The following is a 25,944-nucleotide window of genomic DNA, read 5'->3' as shown; positions in this document are numbered from 1 at the left end:
TAAAATAACCTTGCCAAATCTCTGCTTTACTTGTCTGCATAACATGGTGGTGAAAGTAGATGATTGAGGCTTTCACAGAAGAAAAGAACATCACCGTGAGAGAACGATTGATAGAGTGTTTAACGTGGCCTGGCTCTTTGAACGGAGCCTCTTGGCTCTTCAGATCAATATCCATAAGGCTGTTATAGATGCCATTGATCGTGTTTCTGGTGTGCACATAATGAAAACAGACAGATGGATGGAGCATGAGGTCAGTGACTTTATAGTGTTTTAGACACAGCATAGAACACTAAATCAAACATGGTAAATTAGGCTATTGTAGATCATGTGTTAAAAATCAATGGCATTAGCTTCAGGGTAATGCAAGCATTGGCATGTCTGTCAAGTCATGTCTGTCAAGTCAGTGTTGATTCCTTTTCTTTTAAACTTTATGTGCAGTCAATCTATGTACATTCATCAAAATAATGAAACTCACATAAACTGTTCAGTAATGTTGTTGTGAGTGTGAAGATCCGATGAATAGATTGTGGGGTGGGGTGCACCTACAGTCCAAGTGTAGTTTCAGGTGTGATCTTTTTTCATCTTCAGTTTTTTGGAGATTGGGAGACTGTGACAGTAATCTTTTTTTGTGTTGGTCTGAATAATAATGGCACCTAATGTGCAAATTGCCCTATCCCTATCCATAGTAAGACAGAAGACAGATTATCTAGAAAATCTATCTTCTGTCTTACTATGGTCACTGGTCACTGGTGAATATTAGTGTTACATAGTATGATAGCTGTACTAGGTGACTTTGTTGTACACATTTGTGCGAATAGCATCTCTTTTGTGAGACACAGTGTACTGGACATTCTGTGCAGTTATAATTGGGAGCAGTGGGGAGGCTGTGACAGTTTGACAGACTGTCCCCGCGCTGTCTGTGCTGAGTGACTGTCTATCAGAAAAGAACAAGAAATGACTTGGTGAAGTTGTGTAGCTTTTGTGCTTTCTTGTTTGAACCATTTCATTTACACTTAATGAGAGTTAGTTATTCAAAGGTGTTGTATGTGAAATTGCAATGTTGGATTTGTGAGGCTATACTATACTCTAGTAGCACAAAAGCCGCATTCTGATCCATGTCTGCCTGTCTCTGTCTCTCTCCCTGTCACTTTGTCTCTCTCGCTCGCTTTTATCTGGACATTGATGGATGATGGAGGAAATTGTGTTTTTTTATATCTTCTGCTGTGACACAAGCATTTGCATGGCTGACATATATATGTGTGTGTGCACATATATATAAGGAAAAAAAATACTATTTATAAGAATATGTATATCTAAGAATATATATATATATATATATATATATATATATATATATATATATATATATATATATATATATATATATATATATATATATATATATATAATGTACTTCTGTGTCATCATGTAGGTAAGGTTTAAAGTTATTATCTCTATCTTATCTTCTATTTTTCCTCAGCTGTCGTGCCAGTAACAGGAAGAGTTTGATCCTGACCACCACATCTCCCACTCTGCCACGGCCACACTCGCCCCTGCCCCTCCCAGGACACCTTGGTACGCAAACAAATGCACCTGACAATAAGACAAGCTTCTTTGTGTGGATTACCAAAATTTATTCTGTTCATAACAAATAATCCATAATCATTAACCACCAGAAGATTTGAGCGTTTTAGTAATAATCCTGAACCACAGAAATTTGTATTTAGACTCCAAGCATGGACCTACATGGACCACAGACATATTGTTAGCCTAATAACAGGCCAATTGAAAAGTAGCATTTTAACCTTCTCATTTGTCTAACTGTGGTTTACTTCTGTCTTCAGGAAGCAGCCCCTTGGACAGCCCCCGAAACTTCTCCCCAAGTAATCCAGCTCACTTTTCCTTTACCTCATCCAGAAGGTCAGTGCTGCTGATAACACAGTAGGGTTGTATGATTTCGGAAAAAATCCTATTGTGTTAAAGTATATTGCAATTAGATTTGTGATATGTGATGGAAATGTAAGTAAGTATATTAATGTTGTGAAGAAAATATTCTCATCATATGTCTTTAAATGCATTTGATCTGTATCAGTCTGTCAGACCCAGACCAGACATGAACATGTGTGAAGGCTCTGTCTCCATCCTCCAGGAAAGCCTTTGTTGTCTTGTCCTGTCCTCAGGTGTAAAGGTTCATTATCTCATGGGTGTGAAACAAAAGTCACTGCTTTGAAATGTATGTAGCTTTGTCATTCTGGTATAAATACTCATACTAACACTATAAGAGCTCAGATGTTCGGGGGGGGGGGGGGGGGGGGGCAAGGAAGGCTAAGGACTAGGGGGAGAGATGCTCTAGGAGAGACTCGGGATGCCAAAAGGCTACCTGTCTGTGTCCAGGGCAGGCCTGGACCCTGTCCTGCCTCTACCTGCTGTAACAAAGAATAAACCTTTTTTTTGTAATTCAAAACTCACCAGGCTTTGCAAATGGATTACTTTTCATCTAGAATTGTAATTTTTCCACAACATGATATATGTTTAAAAAGTAGGATTCTGTAGTCCACATTGTTTACAACTCCATTAACATGAGAACATTGAAATATGAACTGCTAAACAAATAGAAGAAGAAAAATTGCTATTTAAATTTGCTTGTATTACATTGTCCTGCCCTATAACACACATCCATTTGATGTGTTTTTTACCAAAACTGTGCCTGATTTATGGAGCAATTGAAGTCAATGCTATGAAGTAATTTGCTGTTGCTTAGCTAAATTTTTATAACACAACAGGTCCAAAGTGTTTTCCAGTTAAGTTACATGTCTTGTTGTCAAAGTTGAATAGTTTTTTGTTTGTGTTTTTGTTTGTGCGCTGACGTACATGCTCTTTTCACACTCCATCTCCCCTGAATGATGTTATGGGCTGTATTTAATGCTCAGTGATGTAACATGTTATGTCCACAGAGCGGACGGAAGGAGGTGGTCCCTGGCGTCCCTGCCCTCGTCTGGATATGGCACCACCACGCCCAGCTCCACGGTAATGCTCTCTTCCCTCGGTAACCTTCATGTGTATGCCGCATGACGTCACTGCTTCTTCTCTCATGTCTTATTCTGACTGAACTATTGCATAACAGCAGGGTCAGGGGCCAATTCTGTAATGGGATGGGGGGAGGAGTGGAGGGGGTCATGTGGCTATTACTATTGAAAGAAACGAGGCAGAGAATGTAAAGTTGATTGATTTGATTACAACATGAGATTTTAGGAGATACTGTGATGCTCAGATATTTTTTTTGTTAAGAAGCCTCACTTAGTCTTTCTATGTATTTGCAGCAATGAATTGTGTATCATTCTGGGAGGATAATACACTACTGTGGTGGTATTAATTATTACCACAAAATATATTTACATCACCATGTAACAGTTTATTGACATGGACATGCTATATTTGCAGAAAAAATGTAATGTTGAAAGTAAAATAAAGAAACAAAAACTTCAGCTTAGTTTTTGACACTTTTGAGTGCCCCATCCTCCTCAAACACCTCCACTCTTCACACTAAGTCACTCCCCATTTAGAGTGTTATCACAGCACAATCTGCATGCTTTTTGTTAATGAAACTACGGCACACCGCATCAGGTTTTTGAAGTTGTAGTGTATTGTTATATCTTCTTGGAAAAAATGGCTGCACTGGAGCATGGGTTATGTAAGCTTGTGGGCAGAGCCTTGTACAGAATCGTACTGCTAACCATAAGGAGGGTTTGATTAGTGCCGGGGAGAGATAACATTTTCTTCAGGCATATTATTGATGAGGGAATGTCATAACATGGTAGATTAATAAAATAATCACATAATTTGGAATTGAACATTTTCTATACTAAACATATTTAAAAGCCAAAGTCAAATCTGTCAACTGGACAAAAAATTGTAGGAGTGAAGACGTTTTGCTGCTAATCCAAGCGGCTTCTTCAGTTCTGGTCAGATTGCTGGTGGACACTGCCTTATATCTATCTGCAGGGAGGAGCTAACTACACTGAAACTGTAAACAGCTATTGTTTGCAGTTACAACCTAAATGGGCCTACTGGCTTATTCTATTGTTTTGTTTGTTTCCTTTGTTTTGCTTTGGGTCTGAGGGTGAATTTATATAGTGGGGACAGGTGATGTCTAAGGCCCCCATTCAAGGAAGGATTGTCTTTCCTAATAGAAATAGCTTCTTAAACTCCCCTATCAAACCCATTATTTTATTTGGCTAAGATCTGAACTTCACTATCTTCAGAGTAGTGGTTAGTGGCTTTGAGATGGAGATGTACAGCAGATTGGGGTCCAGAGGAGCTCTCACGCCGGTGTTGGTACATTCTCTTATGGAGTGGCTGTTTAGTTTCTCCAATGTAACGCTCACTGCTCTCTGTATTACACTGAATGGAGTAGACCACGTTGTTTATGGCTCTGGATTTTGTCCTTTGGGTGAACCAGTGAACCAGTTTGTTCTTAAAGTGTTTGTAGATTTGAAATAGACTGGAATTTCAAACGGACAGAAAATTCAGACACACAGTAATAGTTTTGACTTTCTTTCTAGGTTCAGATTCCCTGTTGTCCTGTTTTTAGCTCTCTAGTATTTTAGATCTGCTGAAGGCCCATTTTGGATATTCACAAGCAGAGAGGGCTTTCTCCACATGTTGTTCCTCCTTCACTTTCCCCTCTGTGTTTGTGGGCACCACCTGAGCTTTGTGTTGTTGAGTACGGACAACTCAGGGTTTGTGCACCAGTGGATGTGTGAATCAAAGAGCAGGTATTGGTCAGTGTGTGTAGGGTTCCTGAAGATTTCTACCTGGAGACCCCAGTCCTTTCTTATAGATACAGCACAATCTAAGAAGGCCAGTTTTTTCTCCTTGGTCTCTTGTGAACTTGATGTTTGGATCCACAGCACTAATATATGCAGTAAAGGGTTCCAGATCTTAAATTTTGAATTTAGTCCAGTTGTCATCCATGTATCGATACCAATGGCTGGAAATGAGGCCAATGCCTCCTGTTCAAATTATTCCATGTATAAGTTAGCCAAAATAGGAGTGACCAGTGTAAAAGTTTCCTCTAAACAGGAAATATGTGGTATTTAGACACATTTCCAGCAGTTGGCAGGTGACAGTTTAGTTCACACTTTTAGCTTTGTATCCAGCAGTAGCCTCTTCTTTAAACTCAACACCAACAATGACTTTCTGACAAAATCCTTTATTGGAGTATTGGAGCATTAATATTTTACAAAACTAGGTCTCTGAAATTTTAATTGCACAAAAGGTCTGAATGATGGTTATTATAGTTCACTTGCAGTTACTGTAGTGTTGTCACAATACTAACATTTCAAACTTGATTTTGATACTAAGGCCACTTGATTTTGATATCACATTGATAATAAAAACTGTGTCTGTCCAATAAAATGTGATTTTCTCAAAAATAATGGTACTTTCTCTGTTAGTTAAATGTGGCCTTATTTAACTAACAGAGACCAAGACTACTCCAGAGGAGCTCTCATGCCTCTAAAGCTATTCAGGAAAAGGCCAAGACTACTCTAAAAGTATTCAGGAAAAGGCCAACTTTGTCTTATTTATGTGATTTTTTTGTGATATAGTTACACCTGATTAAATGAATATCTATTTTCAATACTAGTTTTAGTACCAGTTAATATCTGGTATTGCATTGGTTTTTTTTGACAACCCTAAATTACTGATTAGAAGCAGCAGCAGTATAGGCATGTGAAAACCATATTGAAGATTGAAGACCCAGGTTAAGTGCTTAAGGCTAAATTAAGTGATAAGACACCGGTGAGAAATGTGCTGCTCTTCATCCCTTTTTAACTGTGTTCAATCCACTGTGATGGATCAGCACCTGATGGCACTTTGATAAAGGCAAATGGGGCAGTCCAACATGGCTCTGCTGTCAGATAGATTTAACACCTACACAACACATTTATTTTGTCAGACTCTTTAATATATAGTAAAATGTACATGCAGTCAATATAAACCTTCAAACATAGTAAGTGTTTTATATGTCTCTAAAAATGTCTCCACCTGGTTTTACTTTAACACCTGGAGCTCCGGTTGTAAGAACATCTCCTACTTCCTGTTAATCACATTAACAGCATTTAAACTGTCAGACGTGCTGAAAGGTTTAGAAGACACACACCTGGAGTTAAGTTTTGTCCTATACACTATGGTAAGGACTTGCACATGCATCCATGATTGTGGTACTTCTTATGATATTAAGTTATTTTCACATTTATTAATTCAGCTCTTCATACAAAAGTGGATATGCATAAATTGTCTTATTGGCTTATCCCAAAACCAGGATTATCAAGTAGTATCAAAATTAGATCATGAACAGGACAAAATAATATTATTGGTAAAAAAAAAAAAAAAAAAAAAAAGTGTTTTGTTTTTAAATTATCATATAAATAATAAAAATTGAGTATTGAGCCTATTAGTATTGTGACAACACAATACACTGCACACTACAGTGGACTTCAAATTGGTGCATTATTCTTGTGCTCCTTAATCACAGGCAGGGTCTTGCTCATGGACATAAAAATAGTAAGCTTTAATGTTTTGATCAGCAGGCAAATATCACCTAAATCTCTGACACCCCATAAAATTCCTCAAATAAGTAACTCTTGCTTTTGTCTTTCTCATTTACTATTTAGTCATCCAGTTCGTCCCAGGAGCGTCTGCACCAGCTGCCCTTCCAGCCCACCATGGACGAGCTGCACTTCCTGTCCAAACACTTCGGCAGCTCGGAGAGTATCACGGACGACGACGGGGGGCGCTGTTCACCCCACATGAGGCCACGCTCTCGGAGTCTTAGGTCAATGCAGTAACATCTTTGTCCCTCACAAGTAAAGCAAGATTAGGTCATAGGTTCATCTAGACCAGGGGTGCCCAAACTCTTTTCACCGAGGGCCATATCATGAAAATATCTGACACGGAGGGCCACAGACCACAGACAGTGGTCAATACAATGTATGATTCAGATGGGTACATTTTATGTACTTTAAATAAGGCTTGAAATATTATTATTAGGTCTGTATGACAGTGTGATATTATTTAGGTTATATTGGTAGGATTACTCAAATGTGCCGTGAAAAGTACTGATTATGATCACTTGGGCCAGTTCAACTGAAGGGCTGATGGCCAATAAAATTGGTCTGAGGGCCACATTTGGCCCCCGGGCCATAGTTTGGACACCCCTGATCTAGACTCATCTAGATTAAAACAAAAACCTAATTTGAGATTATGGAGGTACTTAGTCTTAGTCTTGTCTTGTCTAGCTGGTCTTAGCTAGTAATGCAGATTTATTGTGTTTTACATGTCTTCTATTATAATACATGTGTTTTTAATTTTTTTTTTTTTACAGCCCGGGACGGTCCTCCTCTTCCTATGACAATGAGATAGTGATGATGAACCATGTGTACAAAGAGCGCTTTCCTAAGGTGAGTTTGTAACACGGCATTAGGGTTCATAAAATGCACCAAACGTCAGCTCTAATCCCATAAAACCACAATAATAACAAGTGGATTAAAAATTCTTGCTACAAAAAGTAAAAAATCTGCTTTGGGTTGTATCAAATCAGATAAGCAGCCGTCGGTGAGCTTTGTGTTCACTCAGAACAGGTCTCAAGTTTTAATTCATTCTTTTATGTATAATTATTAAATCTGTTTATCTGACTTTCTTATTTTTGCACTTCACACAGAACTAGAGATAAACATAAACATTTTTACTTTACAACCAGATACATATTTGGTTGTAAAGTAAAACCGTTTATGGATTTTGAATTATTGCACATTTTCTTTTGCAACATTCAGTAGAGAAATACTAAATTAATACATTATTAAAACAAGAAAATAATGTCCTAAACTGTCCCTTAGTAGCTACTAAGTTATATTTAGTAGACAACTAAATCTTGTCAGAGTAACTGCCAATATCTTTTAAAGCAGACCCATTCTGCAAAACTGACTTTTCAGAGCTTTTAAGTCGTTTCCTGTCATCACTGACTCACCTGAAGTTGTATTTGGATTGCTTCGTGCATGTTTGAGCTTTAATTGGTTATTTTCAAGACGCCATTTTGTCGACCAACTTCGATTTTCACCGCCACCACCATAGGCACTATGCTTTTTTCTTCAATTTTATTTTCTTAAACGGTGATGCACGTAGGATTCGGCAGTGTCGCATAGTCATTTTGGTATATATGAAAAAAATCTGCTACTCGTTCTGTGCAGCGATGGGAGGTTCTGACAACTTCTTGGCTCTTGGTTGTGATGACTTTTACAGTGAAATTTTTTTCCTATTGGGCATCACAGTTTAATCTAATGCAGAATTCAGCTGACTTTTTTCTTTTATTTAATCATTTTAGATCAATACTGTGATTTAAAATGTCTAAAATATAACATAATGATCGGCAAGTGTCATAGAGTATATCTGTATAGCAGAGACAAGCACAATATGTCTTCTTTAAAACTCCCTTCTCTCTCTTTTCTCACCAGGCTACCACTCAGATGGAGGGGCGCCTGGCTGAGTTCATCAAAGTCTACTCTCCAGACAATACTCTCCCTTTGGCTGATGGAGCCCTGAGTTTCATTCACCACCAGATCATTGAACTAGCCCGGGACTGTCTCACCAAAGCCCAGGAAGGCCTCATCACGTCGGTCTACTTCTTTGAACTGCAGGAGAACCTGGAGAAACTCATCCATGAAGTGAGTGGGTCTAGGAAAAATGCTTGATAAACTATTAGATAAATTATTAGTTGTACATTAGTGTTTATATGCCTTAAACCTAAAGCTGGCGTATGTGATTGTCACATCACCAAAAGAGAAAGTCGGTATTTAAAATCTGTCTCTCGTTAATGTTCACATGCATTCATTTTTGGGTGCATACACAGGTTTTTTCATGTAAAACTGGAGTGGACCACCCAAGCATAGCCAGTTATAGCTCTGCTTTCAACGCTTACTTCTGGGTTGACAAGAAATGAAAATATTTCACTATTAGGTCAGCGTGCAATATACTCTATATCTAATATACTTTTAGTGGAATATCTTTTTTATTTACTGCAAACTCACTTATACATTTGTGTACTGTAAGGTCTAAAACTGAACTAGTGGAAATGATGATTAATGTTGGGTCAGAGCTTGAAACCTGTCCAAGGACGTGCTGTCCTTGGACAGGTTGATTTTAAGTAAACAAGTAACAGTTTTGTTGGAGAGCAATCAATATGTAATACAGATAAGCAGATAACTGGATATTAATCAAATATCTTTCTAGTCACTAGTGTTCATTTAGACTAAAAATTAACTATTGACGCCCCCGTGTGGTTAATCTTTCACACATCAGGATGCGCATGAAGACATGACTGATGCATGCTATCTTCAGAGATGAGAATGAAATGTGCTCAGTAAATGATGTGTAATGGTGGCTGTGGTTTGACAGAGCAGATAACATCTGTCTCCTCAATACATTCTGAGCTGCATTGAGGAGACAGATGAAACGCTGTGATTAGAATGGGGCTGTGTCTATCTGATGATGATAGTGGAATATAACTCCATCTTGCAGCAGAAAGAGAAGTGGCTCTGTGTATTGTGTATTTTGTAAGACGCAAAATCACATCTGTTCATATCTTCTCTCTGTCATCAGGCCATTGAGCGATCTGAGAGTGCAGAGGTCACATTCATCACAGAAATGGTGAAGAAACTGCTCATCATTATCTCCAGACCAGCACGACTTTTGGAATGTCTGGTAAGAGAAAACATACAGGTTTAGAAGCAGTGTTTTCATGTGATCTGTAATAATACAGTACATAGGAATATAAAATATTTATTGTATTGTTAAGTTACTGGTTACCGTAGATATTATAATAGAGTGTGGGGCATATTTTGTCAAGGTAGAGGTCTTTTCATTCAAGAAGAAGGATCCCGTTTAAACTAACTTTTTCGTATACTTTTAGTGCACTAATGTCATCGAATCCATCACCCAGATAAGGGAAATTACTGACCTTGTAACCCACGCATTCGATTTTCAAGTTTAAATCAGATCAAATGTTGTTGTCCCATCATGACACAACAACATGGTTCACATCTTTTTAAGCCTCATATCAAATTGACTTTCTTTAAATAAACATGAGCTCACACTCTCATTTGTCAGCCTATTATAAGTATTTAAGCACTGATATATTACACAGCAGGGACAGAACCCAGCCAGGCTTGCATAAAACACCCCAGTATGGCCTCTCTGGATAGAATTAGCATTTAGATGAAAATTTACCTTGCCACAGTCGACTAATGAAGCCCCCGCTACCCCCCTTGTTGCCACTGACGATGGCCAAGTTTCTGTGTGGGGTGGGTCTCTGGCCTCACCCAAAATGGCCCTGCTCCATCCTCCACACACGTCTCCGCAGATGAGTCAGAGGGGCTTTGACGCACTTATTATGACTGACAGTATAAATGGGGAATTATCAGAGCAATATCCCAATACAGCTTTGATTAGGGAATGAATAGACTAGAGATTGAAGGCAAAGATTATAATAATCAAGGCAGAAGTTCTGTAGTTTTGAAGTGATTGCTGTATTATTTTGTATGACATAAAAATAGCAGTTAATTGGAAAAATAAAGAAAAGTTTGCCTCTTCAGATTAATTCATGTAGTAAGAAATTATGTATATTGTGCTATTATTTTATGTACTGTTTTTCCTAATGCATTTCATTTACATTACACCAACAGGAAATTGTATTTATCCTTTTCTGGGAAAATTCTTCTTCTTATTTAGTCTTACTGTATTTAGGCTGTTTTCAATGGAATGTAATTAACCTTTAATCTGTCCTATAGGAGTTTAACCCAGAGGAGTTTTACCATCTATTGGAAGCTGCAGAGGATCACGCAAAAGAGGGTCACCTCATGAAGACTGATATTCCTCGCTACATCATCAGTCAACTGGGCCTGACGCGGGACCCCATTGAAGGTGAGAACCAAGTGCATATTAAATCATTATATCTAGTTTGCATAATACTTTTAGTTTTTCTGGAAACATATGATGATTAATATATTTGATTGTTAACCATGTTATAATGTGTGCATTATTTTGTCATTTACATATGTTTGAGTAATCCTGTGAGCAAAAGCATTATACTCTGAAATCATTCCAGGATAACTCTTGAATGTCACTTAACTAATTTCAATGATGAGTGACATGTAATTTCAGTAAAAATCATATTGTGGGTTTGGGAGATACTGTACTTAACTGTCAATATTCTCTGGTTTGCTATGTGTTTTGGCAGAAATGGTGAATCTGGACAGTTACGAGAGTGAGGGCCCAGTGACACCTGAGACGGATGACTCCACTGAGGTGAGACATAAGATCATTATTATTATTTACTCATTTATTTTGCCTATTAACTGCACACATTTCATGTGACTTGGTACTGCAGTGACTGGAACTGCCTCCCATCTGCTGGGCATATGTTATCCATCTCATTTAGCTAATTTATGTTCAAGCACTGAAACAGCACTCCTTGCTCCAGGCATTGGTCCAGCTGCCCGATTTTTACTACGCAGACAAAAAAACAAAAAGTGAATTAAATTCAGCCTGTGATATGTCTACTTACAAAGCTAAAACACTAATGAGAGACTGTTAATGAAATATTTATATTCACCTGCTTAATTTTATGATCTTTAGGGAAAAATAAAAGCGATGAAGCCTCCAGGAGAAGCCGACTTCCAGACCATCAAGCTGATCAGTAATGGAGCGTATGGGTAAGTGGGTAATTAGAACATACGAAATAACAAATCACATGACAAAGAGCAATATCACTGGTCCATGAAATAGGCTATGGTGTTAGATACTGGAGGGAAAGATATCAGGATTCAACATGTAAAGTACTGGTTATTTTCATAACTTAAAAAATACTTTATTTTATATTTATTTTATGTTTTATTTATTTGCATTTTTCTCTTAATTTATTTTACTGATTCGTGAATGTCTTTGTGCAGGGCGGTATATCTGGTGCGACATCTAGAGACTCGGCAGCGTTTTGCTATGAAGAAGATTAACAAACAGAACCTGATGCTGAGGAACCAGATCCAGCAGGCCTTTGTGGAGAGGGACATCCTGACCTTTGCTGAGAACCCTTTTGTGGTATCCATGTTCTGCTCCTTTGAGACCAGGAGGCACCTCTGCATGGTCATGGAGTATGTGGAGGGTGCGTCATAGTGCTTAATTTATTTAGAAGTATTGTCATCATTGCAGAGACCTCAATTAGTCTATATAATTAGCCATTTATAAATTGATATAGTTTTATAGATTTATTTAAAGCTAAGGCTGGAGCTTAAAATTGATGTGCCTTACAATAAAAATGGCAACATGAATTTCAATGAATTTCTTAACTGAGAAAACTGATAAATATAACTGAATAACTAGTGAGGTGAATGTACTTACTTACTGCTACTTTACTTTACTACAGCTTGGATATTCAATTCAAGTTTATTATATCATATTTATTACATAATACAGTTCAATCTCTAACCAAAGAAAAATGCAGAAAAGCTCTGATCACATTTATGAAAGATGGTATATTGTGATTGTGGTGAATGGGAAATAAATTGTTTTAAGTTGTATCCATAAACTTGAATGTGATTGTCAGCAGTTTTCTTGTGCGGTAATACGTTTGTGTATTGTTGACAGGTGGAGACTGTGCCACTCTTCTGAAGAACATTGGTGCACTGCCTTTGGAAATGGCACGACTGTACTTTGCAGAGACTGTGCTGGCTTTAGAATACTTGCACAACTATGGCATCGTACACCGCGACCTCAAACCTGACAAGTAAGAACTGTAAATACTGAGTATTAAGCTAATGGCTGTATGCTAAAGGTTACAAATGGGTTATCAATAATACGCAACAGTCAAAATCAATAGAAATTGCAACATATATTCAACTTTTGTAAACATTTTAACATTACTTCTCAGTGAAAAATATTCTGAGACTTAAAATTGAACTTAACTAAACTTCCTTTCTTAGCTGTTACAATAATTGAGTATTTGTGACACTGAAAAACACTGCATTCATGTACATACATGTACGTATGTACATATAAAACTCAATTGTCAACTGTATCTCAACATATCATTGATCTATTTTTTTATGTGTCATTTCAATGTCTTACAGCCTTCTGATAACATCCATGGGCCACATCAAACTAACTGACTTTGGCCTGTCTAAGATCGGCCTGATGAACCTCACCACAAACCTGTACGAAGGACACATTGAGAAGGATACCCGGGAGTTCCTGGATAAACAAGTATGAATGATGTCTTGTGACTACCATAATCCTCCAAGTCACGCTCTCCTGTAACATAATGATGTGCGATGCTAAAATCCAAGCTGTGTTTAAATTTTAATCATTCTTTGTTGTCGTCATTTCTATACGAGCATACTCCATGTCATTCTGTGGGAAGGAAAAAAAGCTGACAGAACAAGGGCCTGCTATTTCCCTATTATTAATACAGTTAGCTGAGATATTTTAGTCCCCCTATATCTCATTATGGCCTGTCCAACATGGCTCTCTTAGTTTTGTTCATTTGCACTTGAAAAGCTCAGTATCCTTTTTATCTCAACATCTCAAAAGTGGGCTGCTCTGCCAAACAAAACATATAGACTGGTATGCATAGAAGCACATTGTTCTTTTTGATAGTTCTTTTAAAAATGTTGAGTAAAAACTGTATTGCTCCAGCATTTCCTTATGCTCTGTAGCCTCTTTAGTGTGTTGTGTAATTTAGTATGAGAAGTGTAAAATAAATTGCTAAAAGGTAAGATTGAACAAATTTCAGGATTAGTCACCAAATGAATATAAATCTAAAGTTAGAACAAAGGCTGCTTGCAATATTAACAATCATCTTTGCCCAAAACAATCTAGATGAGACACAAAAGACCAAGTGAACAATTTGTCAACCATTATTACTCTTAAATAATAATTACATGCATTTTAACTTCAAGATGGAGCCTTCTGTTAAACATCAAATCAAATCAAACTTTATAAATAAAGTGTTCCTGACCTCACACAATCATACAACTCACAAACAGTCACATGCACAGTCTCAACCACATGCACACACATACACACACACGCACACACTAGCACACTAAAATATATAATGCCAGGTACAGATACAAATGAGTTTGAGTACAGATGAACCAACTGAGAAAGAATCAGGGGAGCTGCATCAGGAGCAGAGAACCACCCGAAGCCACCAGGACACCGACGCAGGGCCCAGGGGACAGATGACACTAAAACATCAACCCTCCACTAGGAGCCCATGGGACAGACCCGAGCAGCCACAGCTGACCATTGCTCCTGGCACAAAGGGCTCCTACAGAGGAAGCACGGGAGATCCTAAAAATGATAAAACAATATGAGTTAAAAGCACTAGATTGTAAAATAGTATCAAGAATATAATATGAAATGGTCAACCTAAAATTATTAAATAAATAAATAAATATACTAAATACTTACTTACTAAATACTAATAAGCAAATAAAACAATAAATATGAATTAAAAGCAAAGCTAAAAAGGTATGCCTTGAGCCTGTTCATAAAAACATGAGCATTTTCTGTAGCCCTGATATTCTCCGGCAGGCTTTACATACAGTGGTTTGCAAAAGTATTCATCCCCCTGGAACTTTTACAAATTTTGTCAAGTCAAACCACAAATTTAAATATTTTTTTAATTGGCATTTTATGTGAATAAGTAACACAAAATGCTACATAAGTGTGAAGTAGAAAGAAAATTATACATCATTTCCAGAAAAAAAAAAAGAAAACTGAAAAGTGCAGCGTGCAAAAGTATTCAGCCCCTCTATGTCAATACTTTGTGGAAGCTACTTTTGCTGCGGTTACAGCTGAAAGTCTTTTGTGGTATGTCTCCACCAGCTTTGCACACCTACAGAGTGAAATTTTGACCCATTCTTCCTGGCAAAACAATTAAAGCTCTGTCAGAGCTTGAACTGATGAAGGCATTTGTGAACTACAGTTTTCAGATCTTGTCACAGATTCTCAATTGGATTTAGGTCCGAACTTTGACTGGGCCATTCTAACACGTGAATATGTTTTGCTTTAAACCGTTCCATTGTCGCTTTGGCTTTATGTTTAGGACTGTTGTCCTGCTGGAAGGTGAACCTCTGCCCCAGTCTCAAGTCTTTTGCAGACTCCAACAGGTTTTCTTCCCAGATTGCCCTGTATTTAACTCCATGCATCTTCCCATCAAGTCTGACCAGCTTCCCTATTCCAGCTGAAGAAAAGCCCCCCCACAGCATGATGCTGCCACCACCGTGTTTGACTGTGGGGATGGTGTGTTCAGACTGATGTGCAGTGTTAATTTTCCACACGTAGCATTTTGCTTTTAGGCCAAAAAGTTAGATTTTGGTCTCATCAGAGCAGAGCACCTTCTGCCACATGTTTGCTGTGCCTTTCAAATGACTTCTAGTGAACTGTAAACGAGACTTCTTATGGATGGTTTTCAACAATGGCTTTCTTCTGGCCACTCGTCCATAAAGACCAGATTTGTGTAGTGCACGACTAATAGTTGTCCTGTGAACAGATTACCCCACCTGAGCTTTGGATCTCTGCAGCTTTTCCAGAGTCACCATGGGCCTCCTGGCTGCATCTCTGATGAGTGCTCGTTCTGTACGTTTTGGTGAACGGCCATGTCTGGGTAGGTTTGCAGTTGTGCCAAACTCTTTCCATTTCCAGATGATGGACTGAACAGTGCTGCTCGAGATGATCAACACTTGGGAAATCTTTTTACATCCAAGCCCCGCTTTAAACTGTTTGGTGTGCTCCTTTGACTTCATTTTGTGGTTTACTCCCCAATACTCCCTTAACAAACCTCTGTGACCTTCACAGCACAGCTGCATTTATACTGAGACAAGATTACACACAGGTGGACTCTTTTTAGTCATTAGGTCAACATTCAGTCTTTCATCAGGCAACTTCTAAAAGCAATTGGTTGCATTCAAGAAAAAGGGGGCTGAATAATTTTGCATGCTGCACTTTTAAGTTTTTAATTAAAAAAACAAAAAAAAAAGGAAATCTTTAAAAATATTTCCTTGCACACTTGTGTGCCATTTTTTGTTGCTCATTCACATACAATGCTAAGAAAATGTATTTAAATTTGTGGTTGTTACGTGACAATATGTGTAAAAGTTCTAGGGGGGTGAAGACTTATGCAAGCCACTGTATACAAGGGCCATAATGCTGGCCATAATACTGGAAAGACAACCTGCTCTGAACGTGTGTCCTGACTTTAGGAAGGACTATGAGCCTGCTGCTGGAGGAGCACGCAGTCTGCAAAGGTTTGTAGGGTAAAAGCTATTCTGAAAAATAAGAAGGTCCAAGACCATTAAGACATTTAAAAAACAGTAAAACAACTTAAAAACTGATCCTCACACACATGGGGAGCAAGTGCAGTGATTTTAAAACTGGTGTAATGTGGTCACACCCTATGGTCTTAGTCAGGACACATGCTGCTGATTTTTGTAATAACTGTAAACCGCAAATATTATTTTTGGGAAGACCAAAAGCAGAGCATTACAGTAGTTTATGCAACTGGTGATAAAAGAATGCATCAGCGTCTCCATGGACTCTGAGTCTTTAGATGATGTTTTGTCATGTTCTTAATGTTTTTTACTTTTTCAATACAATTCAGTTTATTTTTGTAAAGCTCAAAGTCTCAACACCAGTTGCCTCTCATGGCTGAACAGTAAGAAAATCAACAATAAACCACAGACATTGGTCAATAACAGACAAGCTAATTAATCAACAGAAAGCAAGCAAATGGAGAACTGTTCCAGAACATCCCGTTGTTAGACACTACTTCTCGGCAAGGAAAAACTAAAAAAAAAAAAGGTGGAAGAAAGAGAAACCTCGAGGAGAACCACAGTGAAAGAGAGATCCACTTCCATGGACGGGCAGGCTGCAGATGTGTCCAGGAGTGATGTGCACCTATTTGCAAATCAAGTTCAAGTCTGTAGTGCCAGAGCCCACTCAACTAAGGAACAGGGGGAGGCTTATCCACAGTAAGACAGAGGTCATCCTAGCCAGGTATTAGGACATCCAGCCAGGTGAGGGAAGGGAGGGTCCGGGTCCACGAAACAGGATCAGGGCACTAGAGGGGTATCTAGGGTCAAGCCCTCACCAGGCATAACAAACTCCAAGTGAACTGAATAGTGAATGTAAGTGACAGTTCTCCCTCCTACTGTGCATTTAAACACTCTAGGAACCACCAGCAGTCCAACATTTTAAGAGCAGAGTGCTCTGTTTGGATGATCTGGTATTATAGCATCTTCCAGATACCATGGGGCTTTAGTTTTAAACTGACTGTGGAGCTTGTTTAAAAGACTGTGCTTGTAGTTTGGGTAAAATTTTCTCTCTGTGAGCCTCAGGAGTGATTACTAAAACCTGTGCTGTGGTTTATTCTAAAACCAGGTTGGATTTTTTGTAAGATTTTGTGATCATCTGAAAAATGATTAAGTTGGTTAAAGACAAGTTTTTCTAAAATTTTGCAGGTTAGACACTGGTCTGTAGTTGTTAAATCATTCAAATCTTAATTGCTCTTATTTAGCAAGGACCTCATCACTACCGCTTTAAAGGCAGTAAGAGTCCCTCTCTGAAGAGAGCTATTCATCATGTCCATGTGTTTCAGGTATGTGGTACTCCGGAGTATATTGCCCCAGAGGTGATCCTGCGTCAGGGCTATGGTAAACCGGTGGACTGGTGGGCCATGGGCATCATCCTCTATGAGTTCTTAGTGGGCTGTGTGCCTTTCTTTGGAGACACTCCAGAAGAGCTGTTTGGACAAGTCATCACGGGTGAGGACAACTTTTACAATCACCTGTATAACCACAATCAAAAATATCAAATTACAAAAAAAGTCAATTACTACCAATTGTTTGTTTTTTGTAGATGATATAGAATGGCCTGATGGAGATGAAGCTCTGCCTGTAGAAGCACAGGACCTGATCTCCTGTCTACTGCAGACTGACCCTCTGATTCGACTGGGCACCGGTCAGTAACATTTGCTTCAGTTATTTCTCCAAGGACCCATATATCTCTCCTTTGCTTTCACTCTTGTCTCTGTTTGTGCAGGTGGTGCATATGAGGTGAAGCAGCACCCATTCTTTTCAGAGGTGGACTGGAACAGCCTGCTCAGACAGAAGGCAGAGTTCATCCCTCACCTGGAGTCTGAAGAGGACACCAGTTACTTTGACAGTAATTCTACAGTCTACAGAACCAGGCTTTTATAGTCTAATTTATGCTTCATGTCAGTACACTCGACATGGAAATGAGACATGTGTAATTGATCAGAGAAAATATCAGCAGCATTTAAAGTCAGTGCAGCTTCAACAAGTAGAAAGTGAGGTTTGCTACTATGAGCTCCTGCTTGTTCATCATTTATTTCAGTGTCAAGCTATTTCTGAGACAAAATAATAAAACTAATGTTTATACTCAAATTTGCTTTTGAATACTATATCAAGTATCTCTGATTGTTTTCCCTTCAGCCCGCTCTGAGCGTTACCACCACATTCACTCTTATGATGAGGATGATACCAATGATGATGAGCCTGTGGAAATACACCACTTCCAGTCCTGCTCCCCGCGCTTCAGCAAGGTACAGAGAAATCTGTGTTAAAGAATATTAAAGATTCATGTGAGAAGAGCAGATGTGGAGTGAGTGTACCCTGCCTGCAGGTTTATAGCAGCATGGAGCACCTGTCTCAGCTGGAACACAAACCCCATGGCGTCACCCTCAGAGAGCACAAGGGTCCGCGAGAGGACAGGGTGGAGAGGATGGCCAAGAGGGAGAGTCTGGGCAGTCTGACACTCCGGGACAAGACCTGGAGGACTGGATCACCAGAACTGTGAGTAGAATAAGAAGCAACAGACTTTTTTAGAGAGGCAAATTAAAGAATCTGTGATTGGAAGTGATAAATAGAAACCAAGAGGTAAAAACAAGATAAGAATGCAACACAGAGCGAGCAGTCAAACATTTTAGAAACTGCAACAGAAAGTGTCCTTATTCAGAATATGGTAAATCAGGCAAATAAACAACTGAGGAAAAATGTCCCAACACTGGGAATTCAATAAGGGGGAACAGGCTGGGGAAATAAACTCAGGAACAGGTAACTCAAACAGGGATAAATGCAGGTTCAGAATTACAGAACTGCAAACAGGGTATTTCAGATATAGGGCTTGAGAGTTGATTTTGACTGTTCAACAATCTAGCAAGAACTGACAAAACAGAAGCAGTATGTACAGACTACCCTGGGCTGATTAACAAAGGAAAAGGCAGCTGCACTGAAAACAGGGAGGTAACAAAAGAAGGGCTGGAACAGGCTGGAAAGTGGAGCCGGACTGGGGATAAACATGCAAACAGGCAGAACTGTTACATAGTGTGAAATCAGTGGTGGTAAATTTAACTTTTCACTGAATCACTGGTTCTGAAAGCTCTGATCAAATGTTTCCAGCGCGTGTTGATTAGTGTTTCGTTTGTAGAAATATTCACCAGCTGGCCGAATTCACTAGGTCACTGCAACTTTCTCTTTATACTGTGACTTATCCTGCTAAATGAGCAACACACTTTTATACCTTTTTCACAGAAACTGAAGGAATTGGTTAAAAGCTACTCATGCATAGGGCATGCAGCATACAACTAACACAATGGTACACCCAAATTATTGTAATTAAAGTACATTTGGATGACTATTTGTATGTCTGTGTAATCCTTTAGTCGTCCAGGTCAGATCCTTAGTAAAAGCCAAAAGTAAAATTTGTCAACTGGACAAAAAGATGTAGGATGGAGCAGCGAAATGTCTTCACTCCTACATCTTTTTTGTCCAGTTGACAGATTTTACTTTTGGCTTTTACATTATTTGTATATTATATTTATAGAGTTCTCCATCAATACTGACTTAGACCAGTTCAGGTCTGACAGAGTAGGAGACATATTTGTTACAATTTATTTCTTGAAAATTAGTATTTCAAAAGTTCTAAATGTGCCCTTTTGTGTATGCAGAAAGCGCCTGTCCTGCTCTGAGTCGTCATTTACAGAAAGTGATTCCAGTCCTCCCTCTGGAGTCAGGAGGAGGTTCTCGGCTCTGATGGATTCACACAGACTGGTCACAGACCCAGAGCAGAGCAGGCAGGGCACAGGGAAGACCAGGGGTTCATCACTAGAGGGCGCTACAGGTGCCGGAAACAGCCAGGGGGATCTGAGGGCATTTCTGAAAGAGTGCGCAACAATCACATCAGGAGGTAAATATGTACACCTTTCTTGGTATTACTCATTACAGTCCAATATGAGAACAACAGCTGAGTTGCCGTTTCTTTATGAATTTGTTCAGACAAGCTCAGACCAGACACTTCCCTGCCTCTGCCAGTCAGTGCCACAGTCCTGGGGCTTCCAGATCCTCAGGGGCCTCGAGGGGCCATCACTGACCTGGTTCTGCGCAGGGCCCACCACCACCACCAGCTCACCACAGAGGGGGAAAAACGCAAAGTCATCAAATCTGCCTCTGCCACTGCTCTCTCTGTCATCATTCCTGCTGGTAAAATTATATAAAATACACTTATGCATTCACAATAAAACATAATGAGTTAATTGATGTTGTATTCTTTGTGTCTAGTTGAACAACATGGAGCATCTCCTTTGGCTAGCCCCATGTCCCCCCGCTCTCTATCCTCCAACGCCTCATCCAGAGACTCCTCCCCCAGCAGGGACTACTCCCCCATGGTCAGCATCTTACACTCCCCCATTACCATTCACCGCTCAGGCAAAAAGTACGGCTTCACCCTCAGGGCCATCAGAGTCTACATGGGAGACAGTGACGTGTACAGTGTGCATCACATGGTTTGGGTAAGTAAATTGCTTCTGTTTCATTTTGTAAAGGCTCCAGTAGATGTTAGAGGGACGTTAAACTTTTTTCTGTAACAAAAAATAATAACTGTATTTGTTTTTCAGCATGTAGAGGAGGGTGGTCCTGCTCAGGAGGCGGGGCTGAGTGCAGGTGACCTCATCACACACGTGAACGGAGAGTCAGTCCATGGGCTTGTCCACACGGAGGTGGTGGAGCTTATTCTGAAGGTAACACAGTAAATACATTACATATTATATTACAGAAAAAAATTAAATGTGAATAATGAATAATCATACAAATTAAATTCTCTGAAATGCATTTTGTTTTTACATTTAGAGTGGGAGCAAGGTGACTGTTACAACCACGCCATTTGAGAATACCTCTATTAAAGTGGGTCCTGCTCGTAAGACCAGCTATAAATCCAAGATGGCTCGCCGCAGTAAGAGGAGTGGTGCCAAGGAGGGACAAGAGTAAGTGACTACAGAATATCCTTGTCACTAATGCTGCATTTGAGGTCAGAACAGCATCCTTAACTTACTGTTTATATTTTAGTAAGAAACGCAACTCGCTGTTTCGTAAAATTACCAAGCAGTCAAATCTGCTGCACACCAGCCGCAGCCTGTCCTCTTTGAACCGCTCCCTGTCGTCTGGAGACAGTCTGCCTGGGTCCCCCACGCATGGCCTGTCCGCGCACTCACCCACCCAGAACTACCGCACCAACATCGAATCGCCTTATTTGGGTACACTTTGAACTTTTCATACAATTAACAAATATACATATAACTTTAGAGGATATGAGTGGCCTGAGTTGCATTTTTGCTACATTATTATACATTATTGCTTGTTTAAAAAAAGGAGTTTTTGCATACAAAATTGGATTATTCTTTTCTTTTGCTATTTTTGGTACTTACATTTTTATTTTTATTTTTTATTTTTTTATTTTACAACCATATATTGCTCATTTTTATTATATTGAAATGTGCAAGTGGTGCTGACAGATTATTTCTCCTTCAGGCAACTCATCTCAGAGCAGCTCCCCAGCCTCCAGCACTCCCAACTCCCCTGCTACCTCCCACCACATGAGGCCCAGCTCTCTGCATGGACTCTCCCCCAAACTGCATCGTCAGTACCGCTCCGCCCGTTGCAAGTCTGCCGGCAACATCCCCCTCTCCCCCTTAGCCCACACTCCCTCCCCCACCACATCGTCTCCTCCACCCCTCTCCGGACACTCAGTGGGCAGCTCCAATACTACACAGACCTTCCCTGCCAAGCTCCACTCCTCTCCACCAGTGTCACGACCTCGCCCTAAAAGTGCAGAGCCACCCAGATCGCCTTTACTGCAGCGGGTGCAGTCGGCAGAGAAACTAGGGGCACCCATCCTGCCATCTTCCTCTTCCTCCTCATCCTCACCTTCTCCTCTGACTGGTGGAGTTTCCCTACGCAAACACAGCCTGGAGGTGACCCATGGTGACTATAGAAGGGAGTCGTTTCACTGTGAACATAGCTTACAGAGTTTGCTAGAAATCGAAGGGGAAAATGGCCCAGCTCCTCCCTCCCCATCATCTTCATCATCCCCATCGCCACCACTGGGAGGAGAAATCACAGGGTTAAAACCTTCACGAAGAATGGGACGACAAGAATCACCACTAAGCCGCGAATCTATACTCACAACTACAGGGAAGGACACTCAAGCGGTTGAACTTAAAGGGTCGCAAACTGGCAATGCAGATGCCAAAATTGTGACAAGTGCATCTACCACAACTGTAGAAAAAATATTGGAAGTTGCAGCTGAAACTAAATCTAGCGATGTGGATAAAGGTACAGTTGTTAGGAGTTCACAGTCTGAGTCAACAACCTCAAAGAGTAATGAGGAAAGTGAGAGGCAGCAAAGTGCGCAAACAGGCAGTGCGACAAAAGCTAAAAAGCAAGATGGCAAACAGGCAGAATGTGGGGCTAATGAGAAGACAAAAGACAGCAAAACAGATCCCATGTCTAAAAGTAAACACCAGGATGGTAAACAACACAATTTACTCTCAGATCAAACAAATAAAAGCAAGCAACAAGACAGTAAGCAACAAATTACACTAATGGAAAATCTTGCTAAGGCAAAACAAGATGTCAAGCAACACAGTCTGCTAACAGACCAACCATCTAAAGGTAAACAAGATAGTAAGCAGCAAAGTGCACTTGCTGAAAATTCTAATAAGGTTAAACAACAAGACTGCAAACTCCAAAGTGTGCTAACTGACACTGCTAGTAAAGCTAAGGACAAAGTTGAAGATAAAACAAAAAATACACCTGACAAAGCAAACTTGCAGAAAAACACAGAGCCCACTGTAACCAAGTCACGCAAAAGTTCAGAAATGTCAGAAAAGGTAGACGGAACAGATAAAAATATAACTACCAAATCTAAAGGACAAGCACCACCAGCACCAACCCAGGTCCAAGTTGGAATTACACAGGCTCACTCAAGGAACAAATCTGAAAAGCAGTCAACCAGCAGCTATAGGACGGGTAAAGATGACAGAGCTCACTTAGAGGCCCTGGAGGAAAACCCAATGTCTCCATCATCTTGTACACCCTCACCATCCTCAAGCAGGTCCAGGCCTATGTCTCCTGGAGATAAAAACAGCTTTGTAACTCAGCTTACAAGTGTGGCCAAAACTGTACTGGGGCCAATCAAAGGGGGGTCACAGGAAGGAGTTAAAGTCAAAGATAAAATGAGTGAGGAGAAGAGAGGAAATACAACAGGAAAATCTGAGACTGGGGGTGGACGTAGAGGTGGTCAGGCATCCCAGTCTGATAAAACGAACAGCAGAAGCTCCAAGCATCACTAGTGACAAAGACTTTTCCCACAGACTTTCCCATGTAATGCCTTTTACTGTAGCGCCATACCAACATATCACAGTTAACTGAAAGGTACAAAATATCTGAGAATAAAAGAAAATGCTTAAAAGACCAAAAAGATTTAGAAAAAAAGTTGTGAACAAATAGCATCAGCTCCTGTGGCTATCGTTAACAGACCTGTGTATGTCCTGAGCACTACATTCTGTATAATTGCATAGTAATGTGCGTATGTCTTAATGCATGTTTGACATTGTACATGAATAATACTGAAAAGGGAAGATAAAGTGGACCTTAAAGGAGTTAACACTGTGAACATTTGAACACATTTAACCATAGAACAAGTATGAAAACTGGATTCTGGCATTAGAGAAAATTACAGCAAATGTGCATAGTTTGCAAAAACATGTCTCAAAATGTATCAGAAGTTGTAAAAAAGAAACCAGTTTTCATATGGACAAATCCAGCACCATGCTTGTGTCAGTTCAAACTTTCATAGCATCACAATTTTCCACTTCCACACCAGTGTGGTTTATCGAATTCTCCAAAATCCAGAGGTAATCTTCACTTCCTACAGTGAAGATTAACCCTGACATGGAGCAAGACACCAAATCGTTCCTAATGGCGTTTGTTTGGGATCAGTTTAAAGGGCTGCATTTCTGTGGTAGATGAGATAAACTTGCACAGGGGCACCATGCTAATTTCCTATCAATTTTGGTGTCCCCGGTTTTTATGTTTACATTTTGGACTTTGAGAAGCAGTTGATGAGAAAGAAAAGGGTTGCAATAATCCAAGCAAACATACATCCATCATGGTGAGATACGTGCAATTTTATACCTTAGCCTTTTGTGTGAATACATAGCAGAAATGTTATTTCAGATTTTTTGAGTTCCAAATATTTCAAATACAGAAAAGTGCGCCAAGTACCACACAATCTAGCACTTATCAACAAATAGGCTACAAGTAACCACTTACTCTTTTTCTATCCATTCAAATATATGTAATTTTTATTGCTATGTGTAAAAAGTGCCAGTGTTTTATTTAGGAATATTGTGCTATTTTTGTTTACAATATGATGTAGAATAATATGCAATCCAACAGTGCCCGGTTCTACCAAACTGAGCACCAACCTGGTCAGTTGTTGATTAATAATGATTAAAAAAAAGACTGGATTAGATTTGTCATTTTAGTGGTGAGTTTGTGATTGTCTATGCTGTTATAGAAAATGAAAGGCAATTGTGGGATAGATGGCTGCCACCTGGTGGACTACATCAGACCAAAAGAGGGACAGACACATTCAATTGTAAAAGATGTCTTCTTTCTGTGAATATCTTAGTCTTCGATTCTGGTAGAAAAAGATAAAAGATGAACACATATTCCATAAATGTCATAGTGTATCTAATGTAATGGTTTAAAACACATTTAAGCCATCATTAGTGCACTGACTGATTTTGTGTAATGTGATAAAATTGCACTTTATTTTGTGCTATTTAGCCTATGTCTCTGTTTTATTTATAACATTGTATTTATTATTTTACATCTTTGTATTCATATTTTGATTTGTCGTGTTTTCAAATATGAGGATTACCAAACCTGTATGGTTTACCTTTAGGATTATTATTCCATAAAGCTAAAAGGTATCATGTCATGTCTGTCCTGTGTTTTGTACATCAACAACTGTCTCTGACTAGTGTTGCTCTTTTTCATTCCATTGACGCATAATTGCTTGCCATTGTTGTGAAAAATACATTGGAAAAAAAAAGCCAAACAAAGAGACGAAATAAAACAATTTAAATTTGCACCTGGTTTTATTTGTAATTTATAATTGCATCTAGTGATGTGTTTCAGGTCAACTCTTACTGCTGGCAGTATTGATATATATATTTCCTTTTTCAAAATATAAAACATACATCTTTAGAAACCTAACTGCAGATAAAATGCGTACAAAAATGTTAAAATTGAAGAGAGATCAGGAATATTTACTTAACCCGCAGTAATACAAGCTAACGTTAAATAGACAGTCTAAGAAGTTCTTAAACATCTTCAGTCCATATGAACATAAACATATATAAGCAGAGTAGCCTGCTGATTCAATTTGCACATTAATTGCACCATGACTGAGTTTTAAAACTTCTACTGGAAACATGTATGGACTTGAACATTATGGAAATGAACATTG

The 25,944-nt window shown here is 39.2% G+C and overlaps 1 protein-coding gene across 2 annotated transcripts in view; it reads left to right on the top strand.

Moving 5' to 3' along the window:
• Positions 1-24,917, top strand: part of LOC117374509 (microtubule-associated serine/threonine-protein kinase 1-like) — a 47,068-nt gene extending 22,151 nt beyond the window's left edge. Inside the window, exons 3-27 of one of the 2 annotated variants that reach the window (XM_033970651.2) lie at positions 1,481-1,575; positions 1,845-1,920; positions 2,955-3,027; positions 6,678-6,838; positions 7,388-7,463; positions 8,514-8,723; positions 9,658-9,759; positions 10,845-10,977; positions 11,294-11,361; positions 11,692-11,768; positions 12,006-12,214; positions 12,697-12,835; positions 13,179-13,311; positions 17,711-17,876; positions 17,971-18,072; positions 18,154-18,276; positions 18,567-18,676; positions 18,757-18,926; positions 20,081-20,319; positions 20,409-20,612; positions 20,691-20,920; positions 21,026-21,148; positions 21,258-21,391; positions 21,474-21,661; positions 21,936-24,917. In XM_033970651.2, coding sequence (XP_033826542.1) covers positions 1,481-1,575; positions 1,845-1,920; positions 2,955-3,027; positions 6,678-6,838; positions 7,388-7,463; positions 8,514-8,723; positions 9,658-9,759; positions 10,845-10,977; positions 11,294-11,361; positions 11,692-11,768; positions 12,006-12,214; positions 12,697-12,835; positions 13,179-13,311; positions 17,711-17,876; positions 17,971-18,072; positions 18,154-18,276; positions 18,567-18,676; positions 18,757-18,926; positions 20,081-20,319; positions 20,409-20,612; positions 20,691-20,920; positions 21,026-21,148; positions 21,258-21,391; positions 21,474-21,661; positions 21,936-23,758 — 5,164 coding nt within the window. In that variant the 3' untranslated portion in view covers positions 23,759-24,917. Of the gene's footprint in view, positions 1-1,480; positions 1,576-1,844; positions 1,921-2,954; positions 3,028-6,677; positions 6,839-7,387; positions 7,464-8,513; positions 8,724-9,657; positions 9,760-10,844; positions 10,978-11,293; positions 11,362-11,691; positions 11,769-12,005; positions 12,215-12,696; positions 12,836-13,178; positions 13,312-17,710; positions 17,877-17,970; positions 18,073-18,153; positions 18,277-18,566; positions 18,677-18,756; positions 18,927-20,080; positions 20,328-20,408; positions 20,613-20,690; positions 20,921-21,025; positions 21,149-21,257; positions 21,392-21,473; positions 21,662-21,935 lie in introns of both variants that reach the window. The other variant, XM_055223456.1, reaches the window with a different exon arrangement.
• Positions 24,918-25,944: the final 1,027 nt, after the last annotated feature.

The sequence above is a fragment of the Periophthalmus magnuspinnatus genome, chromosome 8 (assembly GCF_009829125.3).
Source record: "Periophthalmus magnuspinnatus isolate fPerMag1 chromosome 8, fPerMag1.2.pri, whole genome shotgun sequence".
Classification (NCBI taxonomy): domain Eukaryota; kingdom Metazoa; phylum Chordata; class Actinopteri; order Gobiiformes; family Gobiidae; genus Periophthalmus; species Periophthalmus magnuspinnatus.
The sequence above is the reverse complement of the archived record's forward strand: the minus strand, read 5'-3'. Positions and strand labels throughout refer to the sequence as shown.